Source organism: Poecile atricapillus, chromosome 15 (assembly GCF_030490865.1).
Source record: "Poecile atricapillus isolate bPoeAtr1 chromosome 15, bPoeAtr1.hap1, whole genome shotgun sequence".
NCBI lineage: Eukaryota > Metazoa > Chordata > Aves > Passeriformes > Paridae > Poecile > Poecile atricapillus.
In genome coordinates, this window is record NC_081263.1 from 7,597,705 (window position 1) to 7,606,987 (window position 9,283).

The 9,283-nt window shown below is 61.3% G+C and overlaps 1 protein-coding gene across 1 annotated transcript; it reads left to right on the top strand.

Moving 5' to 3' along the window:
• Positions 1–244: 244 nt before the first annotated feature.
• Positions 245–8,773, top strand: MYLK2 (myosin light chain kinase 2). Its single transcript, XM_058851005.1, has 12 exons — positions 245–313; positions 1,255–3,058; positions 3,180–3,490; positions 4,438–4,543; positions 4,784–4,877; positions 4,989–5,098; positions 5,281–5,422; positions 5,595–5,665; positions 5,883–6,011; positions 6,323–6,475; positions 6,845–6,977; positions 7,318–8,773. The coding sequence occupies exons 2-12, from the start codon at positions 1,311–1,313 to the stop codon at positions 7,396–7,398; spliced, it is 3,078 nt and encodes a 1,025-aa protein (XP_058706988.1). The 5' UTR covers positions 245–313; positions 1,255–1,310; the 3' UTR covers positions 7,399–8,773.
• Positions 8,774–9,283: the final 510 nt, after the last annotated feature.

Consider the following 9,283-nt stretch of genomic DNA (forward strand, 5'->3'; position numbering starts at 1 on the left):
CCACTGTGTCCAGTGCCAGCCCTCCCTGTGGTGCTGTGCCGGTGCAGGAGGCAAGTCAGTCCCTGTCCCCTGCCCCTGCTGTGCGTGTCCCCAGCCCACGGGGGACAGGCGAGAGTGGCGTGTCCTTTGAACGGGCTCCAGCAGTAACAGGTGCTGGGAAAGGCGAAGTGGGCCGGCTCCCGCTGCTGTAAAGGATCCTCCTCTGCCTGCACTAATCCGGCTCCGTTACACCCGGCATAGAAGAGGCTGCTCCCTCCGGCGCTGCCACAGTGCGGATGCTGCCTCCCTGAACACCCACTGCACCAGGACCCAGGTAACGGCACCGAGGGGGGCCCTGTGGCTTCTGACTTGGGCCATGGAGGTGGGGGGTCCTGTGGATAGTGATGCCCCCAGCCTTGGGAAGAACACCTCCATCCCTGTGGGCTTCCTGTGCTGAGCTGTGGGATATGGGAATGCTCTCCCAGGGACTGCTCTGCTACACCTCCTGGTCCAGTAGACCAGCAAACAACTTCGCTGTTACTGGGACGGTTGCTGCTGGGTTTATTCTGGGGCTGGGCTGTCCTGGGCTCTGGATGGCTGCACAGGGGGGTGTTTTGGGACAGGATGAGGAAAGATGACTGGGCACAGGAAGGAGTGGAGCCCAGGGCAGAATGAGGATTTGAGGATCAGGTGCTGGGCACCAACAGGTTCCCTTGGCAGAGCTGGTTACCCCTGGGCAGGGGGACAAGCAGTGCTGGCAGCCGCTGGGTGCAGGGGTCTGTGCGGCCCCGGAGCAGACAGGGTATCCCCGCGTGGCTGAACCTCCTCTGTGGTTCAGGGGGAGCAACGGTGGGGCCATGCCGGGAATGCTCACCTCTCCTGATCGCCACTGCCAGCCGGGGGCCAGAGCCGCTGGCTGCTGCCCTGCCATGGTGGGATGTGGCCTTAAATTGTCACCCTGGCCGCGCCGCGCTGGCTGTTTGCACGTCGGAGGCCCCAGGCACCCGGTGACAGGTGCCGGGGTCAGGCCATCGATCAGTCACCGTGGGGCAGATATCGGGGCACAATGGGACGGTGCCGGGACTGGTGGCCACGTGGGGTCCCTGGCCCGGTGCCACCAGCCCGGGAGCTGCCGGTGGGGCGGCGGGGGCAGAGTTCTCTGCTGGATGGCAGCAGCTCATCCCTGCAGGAGCAGAGCCACTGCCCGAGTCCTGCCGTCCCCTCTGCAGGGTGTCGGGTCCGGCGAGTCCTCAGCTGCTGCTTTCTCTCCCGCAGGAGCCCCGCCGAACCGGCAGCACCGCAGGGCAGCCGCCTCCTGCCTGGAGTGTCCCATGGAGCGGGGCGGAGGCGCGGATGGGGCCGACAGTGGGGGCACGGGGCCCCCCCAGACCCAGCGCACCGCAGCACCTGCAGCTCCCCAGGCTGCCCAGCCCCAAACAGCGACAGCGGCAGCCGCCACCGTGGCACGGGATGGAGGCACAGATGAGCCTGGAGGAGGGAAGACAGAGACGGAGCAGGAGACAGCTCTGGCTGCTCCAGAGCCCCAGGATGGACGGGAAGCAGTTTCAGGAGAGGCTGTGCAGCATGATGGGGGACAGGCAGCATCTGATGAAGGGCAGGCAGCACCCACCGGAGAGAAGGTGCCGGCTGCCACTGAGGCCCAGGGTGTAGGGAAGGATGGGAAAGAGAAGCCTGGGAAGAAGGAAGCTCCAGCTACAGGAGAGCTCAAAGGAGGAAAGGCTTCAGCTGCTGCAAAGGCTAAAGATGGAGGGAAGGATGAGACTATGGAGAGGAAGGGCCTGCCTGTAATTGAGGCACAGGATGGAGGAAAGGACAAGCCCAAGAAGGAGGAAGCACCTGGTGGGTCGGGAGCTGAGAGTGGTGGAAAAGCAGAGTCCACTGAGGAGAAGGCTCTGGCTGCAGCAAACTCTGAAGGAGGGAAGGCAAAACCTATGGAGGAGACAGCTTTGGCTGCAGCTCAGGCTCAGGATGGAGGCAAAGGAGAGCCTGCAAAGGAGAAAATCACAGTGGTTGCAAAACAGGAGGTTCCAGCCACTGCTAAAGCTCCAGATGAAGGGAAGCAAGATGCAAAGGAACAGCAAGCCCCAGCTGCTACCAAGCCAGCAAAGGAGAAAACCACAGCTGCAGCAAAAGAGAAGGCTCCGAATGCTGCAAAGGAGAAGACCCCAAATGCTGCAAAGGAGAAGACCCCAGATGCTGCAAAGGAGAAGACCCCAGATGCTGCAAAGGAGAAGACTCCGAATGCTGCAAAGGAGAAGGCCCCGAATGCTGCAAAGGAGAAGACTCCAAATGCTGCAAAGGAGAAGACTCCAAATGCTGCAAAGGAGAAGACTCCAAATGCTGCAAAGGAGAAGACCCCAGATGCTGCAAAGGAGAAGACCCCAGACGCTGCAAAGGCTCAGAGTGGGGAGAATGAAGTGGTAAAGGCAGAAAAGGCCCCAGAAGTTAAAAAGGCTCTGGACGGAGGCAAAGAGGAGCCCACAAAGGAGAAGGCTGCAGCTTCAGTGAAGGAGAAAACCACAGCTTCAGTGAAGGAGAAAACCACAGCTTCAGTGAAGGAGAAAGCCATAACTCCTGCAAAGGAGAAAGCCCCAGATGCTACTAAGGCTCAGGATATAGAGAAGGCAGAAGCAAAGGCAGAGAAAACACCAGATGAGAAAATGGCTCAGGGTGGAGACAAAAAAGAGCCTGCAAAGGAGAAGTCCCCAGCAGCTGTGAAGGTGCAGGATGGAGGGAAGAAAACTGCAAAGGTGGAAAAATCCACGGTTGCATCAAAGGCTGGGGATGAAGGCAAAGATCCTAAAAAGGAGAAGGTCCCAGCTACTGCAAAGGCTCAGGATGGAGGGAAGAAAGCTGCAGAGGTGGAGCCTCCCACACCTGGAGCAGAGGCTGGGGATGGGGCTGTGGAGCCCACAGAGGCAGCAGCCATGGCTGTTGTGAAGGCTCAGGGTGAAGGGGAGGAAATGTCCAAGGGGACAGAGGGACAGGCACCAAAGATCCCAGAGCCCCCGCGCCCGGCTCTGCTGCAGAGCCTGAGCTGCCCGGCTGCCTGCCACAGGTACCCACACCCTCCTGGGATGGGGGGATCCCCCTTGCTGCTCCAGGGAGCCCTGGGTCTCTGGGTGCTGGGCTCGGGAGCTGCTGGCTGGGCTCTGCTCACCGCCCACTCCTGCTTCCAGGGAGGAGCAGCCCTGGGCAGAGGTGGCAGAGATGGAGACAATAGAAGAGGAGACCACAATGGTAGAGCCAAAAGAGGGTCTGACAGAGCTTGGCTCTGGCCCACCAGCCCTGGAGAACCTGCAGCCCCTGGAACCTGCCAGCACCCCTCAGGAGAGGACATTGCCCAGTGCCACAGGGCAGCCCCCAGATCCTGCTGGGATGGTGGAGCAACCTGGACCTGGGGTGCAACCATCTTTAACAGAGGCAAAGCCACCCCCCAGCCCCTACCTCACCCCTGATTTTGGGAAGGAAGACCCTTTCGAGATATTGGGTAAGGCCATGAGGTACCTGCCTTTTCCTTATGCCCTGGACACTCTGTGGAGTGACAGCCTGGGAACCCCATGGCCCTGCCTGCTGCCCTCTGTGCTGCCAGCTCCTGTCCTTGGCTTGTCACCTGCCTCATGGCCTCCAAGCTCCCCTTTCACTGTAAACAGGGCTAAATATGTCGGGTCCCTTCCTGGCCTGCCCTGGCCACACTGACTGTGAGGAAGAGGAGCCTGGGGAGTGACAGTGACTGGCTGGCTGGTGGCAGGGAACAGCATGTCCTCATAATCTGCACCATTCTTCTTGTGGGGATGGCAGGGCTTTGGGGCAGTGGGTGCTTGTGGGGATCCCTGTGAGGCTGAGTCCTGCTCTCACCTAGGAAAGGGTGTGCATGGGGTGCCCTGTGAGTGGGATCTGTCCTGGGAGGGTGAGCAGGAGGTGGTGGCATGGAGTGGGGTTGTCTTGGAGAGGGTGACAGACAACAACATGGCCTGAAAAGGGTAAATGGTAAATGTGGGTTGGTGGGGGTGGCTGTCATGAAGTAAGGTGGGTGCCATGCATTGGTATGGGTGCTGTGGAGCAGGGTGGGTGCCGTGGAGCAGGGTGGGTGCCGTGGAGCAGGGTGGGTGCCGTGGAGCAGGGTTGGTGCTGTGGAGCAGGGTGGGTGCTGTGGAGCAGGGTGGGTGCCGTGGAGCAGGGTGGGTGCCGTGGAGCAGGGTTGGTGCTGTGCACAAGGGCAATGCTGTGGACAATAGCGAGGGACCCTTCAGGGGTTGCTGCATCATCCAGCGCAACCTGAGCCAGGAGCCTCTGGCTCACAGCCCAGCACTCAGTACCTGGCCACATCCTGCACCCACGGGCTTGGCTGGGTGCCTGTCTTCACTCAGGGTACCCAGAAGTGGGGTCCCCTGGACAGCAGATTCCCTTCTCACCTTGTTCTTTGTCTGTGGGCAGATGATGTCCCTCCACCACCAGCGCCCTTCGCTCATCGCACTGTCACCCTGCGCTCCGCCAGTGTCAGCTCCCAGTTCAGCCTCAGCTCCAAGGACATCCTGGGGGGGTAAGGAGCGGCCCCAGCGCTTCTCCTGGCACTGCCCCAAGCTGCTCTCCAGCCTTGGGCCGTGGCCTTGAGTTGGTGGGACTCCTCTGGTCATGATGGGTGGGTGCCTCAGGCAGGATGGGTGCCTTGGGCAGTGCAGAGCAGCACCACAGTGCAGTGTCAGGGTCCCCAGCAGTCACCCACCTGGGTGGCTGATGGTGTGGGCACTTCTCCCTCTCTCCCTTCCTCCTTCCTCCACAGGGGCAAGTTTGGTGAAGTTCACACATGCACAGAGAAGGAGACGGGGCTCAAGCTGGCAGCCAAAGTGATCCGGAAGCAGGGAGCAAAGGACAAGGTCTGAACGATGCCGGGCAGTGTTACACTCTGTGTGTTCCTGGTGTGGGGACACAGCCTGTCCCAGTGGCACAGCCAGGGCTGACACCCCACACTGGGGCTCCCTCTGCAGGAGATGGTGCTGCTGGAGATCGATGTGATGAACCAGCTGAACCACCACAATCTCATCCAGCTCTACGATGCCATCGAAACACCCCGGGAGATCATCCTCTTCATGGAATTGTGAGTGCCTGTGCCTACCCTGGGGCTGTCCAGCCCCAAAATGCCACATCCCACTCTGGCTCTGACCAGCACCTCCATGGTGGATCTGGGCCAGAGTCCTCAGGAGGGCAAGGAGCTCTACAGGAGGATGGCTTGGGGCAGGGAGTCCCCCCAAAGTGACCCCATGGTCCATCCCCATGCAGTGTGGAGGGTGGTGAGCTCTTTGAGCGGATCATCGATGACGACTACCACCTGACCGAGGTGGACTGCATGGTGTTTGTCCGGCAGATCTGCGAGGGCATCCGCTTCATGCACCACATGCACGTCCTCCACCTCGACCTCAAGGTGCGGGGCTGGGGGCTGACAATGGCAGGGCCAAGGGTGACAGCAGGACACTGGCTAGCTGTGGGAGGGATGCCTGTGGGTCAGCATTGCTCTGGTGCGGGTCAGCTGCTGGATCTGTGCAGTGGGGATGTCCTCTCTTGGTGGTGGGACAATGGTCACCCTGTCCCCACAGCCCGAGAACATCCTCTGTGTCAGTGCCACCGGGCACATGGTGAAGATCATCGACTTTGGGCTGGCTCGAAGGTGAGGTTTTTTCCCAGCTCTGTCCCACCTCCCTGTTCCCCTTCTGTCCTTCGTCTCTGTGTGCCTTCGGGTACCAGGACCCCCAGGACGTGCTCTAGGCCATTACTTTGGCCATGGTGCTCTCTGACACTCTGGGGAGGGCAGCTGAGAGAGAGGCAGTGGTTTGGGGGTGCAGCCTGTCCCCCTTCTGCTGACTTGCACCCCTCCTCGGCTGCAGATACAATCCCAATGAGAAGCTGAAAGTGAACTTTGGCACCCCTGAATTCCTCTCCCCTGAGGTGGTCAACTACGAGCAGGTCTCCTACTCCACGGACATGTGGAGCATGGGCGTCATCACCTACATGCTGTACGTCAGGGCTGGGTGGGGGCTGCCAGTGCCATGCCGGGGAACTGTGGTGTGCTGGGGCACAGCTCCTGTGGGTGCAGAGTTGTCCCCAGGAACCTGGCTGCTTGGTGGCAGGTTGGGGGGGTCCTGGATGGGGAGGTGGCTGTGTGGGGCTGGGGGGCAGGAAAAGACTCATCCCGGTGGCAGTCAGGAGAACAGGACGGTGGCAGCACATCCCTGGAACATCCCTGGCCAGACTGGCTCTGTTCCAGGGGGTCTGGGAGGTGCTGAAGCCTGAGAACATCTGACTCCTCACTTCCCTGCACCCCCAGGCTCAGCGGCCTCTCCCCCTTCTTGGGTGACGATGATACCGAGACACTCAACAACGTCCTGGCTGCCAACTGGTACTTCGACGAGGAGACCTTTGAGAGTGTCTCCAATGAGGCCAAGGACTTCGTCTCCAACCTCATCATCAAGGATAAGAGGTGTGAGGCTGGCAGTGGCCACGGGGTCCTGGGATGGGCATCCCCAGAGCTGGCCTGGTCATCAAATGCTGCCTCTTCACCAGGGCCAGCAGCATCCCCTGGGTCCAGCACTGAATTAACCCCATGGGGCTCTGTCCCACTCTGATTGTCCCCAACAGAGCCCTGTATCCCTGCAGGGACACCTGTCCCAAGGAGGATGTGCTGGACCTCTCAGAGTCCTGCTCAGCTCCACCAGTCCCTGGGCACATCCTTCCATCTGGTTCTTCCCTGCAGGGTTATGGGGTTTTGGGGCTCTGGAGTGGCTGGAGAAGGGCATGGTTGGGGGTGAGGGGCTTGAGCAGGGTTGACACGGGCTCCTCTTTCTCCCAGTGCCCGGATGAGTGCTGACCAGTGCCTGCAGCATCCCTGGCTCAATAACCTGGCAGAAAAGGCCAAACGCTCCAACCGGCGGCTCAAGTCCCAAGTGCTGCTCAAGAAATACGTCATGAGGCGGCGCTGGAAGGTGCGGGGTCCAGCAAGGGCATGAGGGTCAGCAGCTTCTGAGGGGCCTGGGAGGGGGCTGCTGGACTCTGCCTGTCCTGGTGGGTAGCATCTGGAGCATGGAGAATGGCTCCCTCTCACTGTGCTGCTGGGACACAGGGCTGGGGACCCTTGAGCGTGGGTGCCCCTGAGGTAACACCCGCACCAAGAATAGGTCCCTTTGTGGTGGTTATTCCTGAGCCGATCCCAAGAGCAGCTTTTAGGGGCAGGAGTAGTGTCAGGCCCCAGTGCGGGGTCTGGCTCAACCTTCAGTGCCACAGCCCATGCCGGAGGATGAGAATCTTTCCTGTTCCCTTTCACAGAAAAATTTCATTGGGGTGTGTGCTGCCAACCGCTTCAGGAAGATCACCAGCTCGGGGTCCCTGACAGCGCTGGGCATCTGAGCTGGGCTCCCAGGGGAGCCGAGGCCAGAAAGGAACCACTTGAGAGGGACCCCCCACCAGTCTGGAGCAGCTCTGTGGAGCTGGTCCCGCTGCGCTGAGGACCACATCACCGCTGGGGGTGCTCGCAGTGGCCTTGAGGCTCCTGAGGCTCCAGCCCTCCTCACTCCCACCGAGCCAGTGCTCCTGTCGGGATTTCCTCAGACTGTGAAGCTGCTCCGGAGTGAAGGTTTCTGATCTCATCTCTGGCCCTGGCCTGGCTGCGTGATGCCCGACCTGCAGCATCTCTGCTCTGCTCACGCTTCCTTCTCATGCCCTGAGGAGGAAGGCCATTCCGGTGTGATCCCGCCGCCTCGGCCACCTGGTGCTTGCTGCTTTTGGACTCAGAATGTGCCCTCTCTGCCTGTAAATGCCGCCTCCACTGCCGCTGGCCCCTGCACTCACTGCCTGACCTCCCTTCCGAGCTCTGTGGCCTCGGCGATGATGCTGGAAGGCACCGCGGACCGTCACCCCGATGCTTTGGCACCGGAGCCGGGGCTCAAGCACCTCCTCCCGGCCAGCGGGGCATGTGGGAGCGGAGCTGGCCCCGAGCTGCTGCTCGCACAGGAAGGGAGGAAGCAGCAAGCACGCTTCCAGCGGCGTCCCCAGCTGGGAGCCAACGAGGAAAGAAGGAGGCTTTGTGTTCCTCCTGCCCTCCCTGCCCTTCGGTTTTGCCAGCGGGGGAAAAACACAACCTCTGCTTCACCCGTCCCCGGCAGATCGCGATGAGCGAGGCGGGCTAATGCAGAGCAGCTGGCCCGCGCTCCCCGCTCCGGCCGGCACCGCTCACCCGACCACCAACACACCGGAACTGCTCCCCCGCCCCGTGCGGGGGCTCCGCGGGACCTGCCGGGGCTGCAGGGCTGCTGCTCCAGCTCCCGCGCCTTGTCCCGATCCCCGTCCTCTCTGCCTGAACCCCTTGGGCCTCGCCGGTGCTGCCAGAGGATGGGCATCCCCTGGGATTTGCAGCATCCAGGCTTGTCCACTGCAGGAGGGGATGGGAGGTTGGCAGAGGTCCCCCAGCTTTGGCTTTTGCCATGGTTGAGTTCCCCCAAGCCAAGGCTGCGTGTTCGCTCTGGAGCTGCCTCTGCCCTCTGTGCCTGCTGGAAAAACATTGGGGAGAGACACAGGGAAACATTACCCCTCACCCCTACACTGGCTGCAGCAGGGGAAGGGGCTTCAGGCTTGTTCCCTCTGGGCAGGAGCCACGGCCCCATGATGGAACCCTCCACAGCGCTCGCCTTCTTGTAAATAAATGTACAGGTCTGCCCACAGCCCACACCTGCCAGTCCAGGGGCTGGGAAGTTCCTGCTCCCACCTGTGGGGCCTGACAGTCGCAGGATGAGTGAGATGAGGATGGGAAGCAGAATCTCTCTCATCTCTGTGTTAGAGGGAATGGGTCCAGGCTGTGCTGTGGACAGGGACCACCTGGTACGTCCTGGGCAGGGCTGTGCAGGCATAGTGCCAAGGGTTTCTGGTCTACACACCCAACAGCTCTGAGCACCCCAGGGGAGCGGGGGAAGGGAAAGTGACTGGATGGATGTGTGGATGGATCAGCTGTCAGTCAGACAGACGTGTCCTCACATCTTCAGCATATGCCCAAATCGGGTGGGACGTCCAGGCAGGGCCGGTGGGTACTGGTGCCTCTTTGCCCAGGGGAGCTGTGGCTGGCCCTGAAGTGGTTAAGGCTGCCAGAGCCCGGGCTCCGGCTCCTGCCGCAGGCGTCCCTCCCAGCCGCTTCCTGCCGGCAGCCTTTGACCGGTTCCTGTCGGTGACCACCCCGCAGGCCTGGACGCCAGCGCAGCCCCATCTGGTTTGAGTTACGCTCCACGGCGGTGACGTCTCCTTC

Bases quoted from the DNA above. Each gene is read 5' to 3' on its own strand.
- MYLK2 (XM_058851005.1), top strand. From the start codon at position 1,311: ATGGAGCGGGGCGGAGGCGCGGATGGGGCCGACAGTGGGGGCACGGGG. The intron at 5,099-5,280 runs GTGAGTGCCTGT...ATCCCCATGCAG, and splicing joins ATCATCCTCTTCATGGAATT to TGTGGAGGGTGGTGAGCTCT. The intron at 6,978-7,317 runs GTGCGGGGTCCA...TCCCTTTCACAG, and splicing joins TCATGAGGCGGCGCTGGAAG to AAAAATTTCATTGGGGTGTG.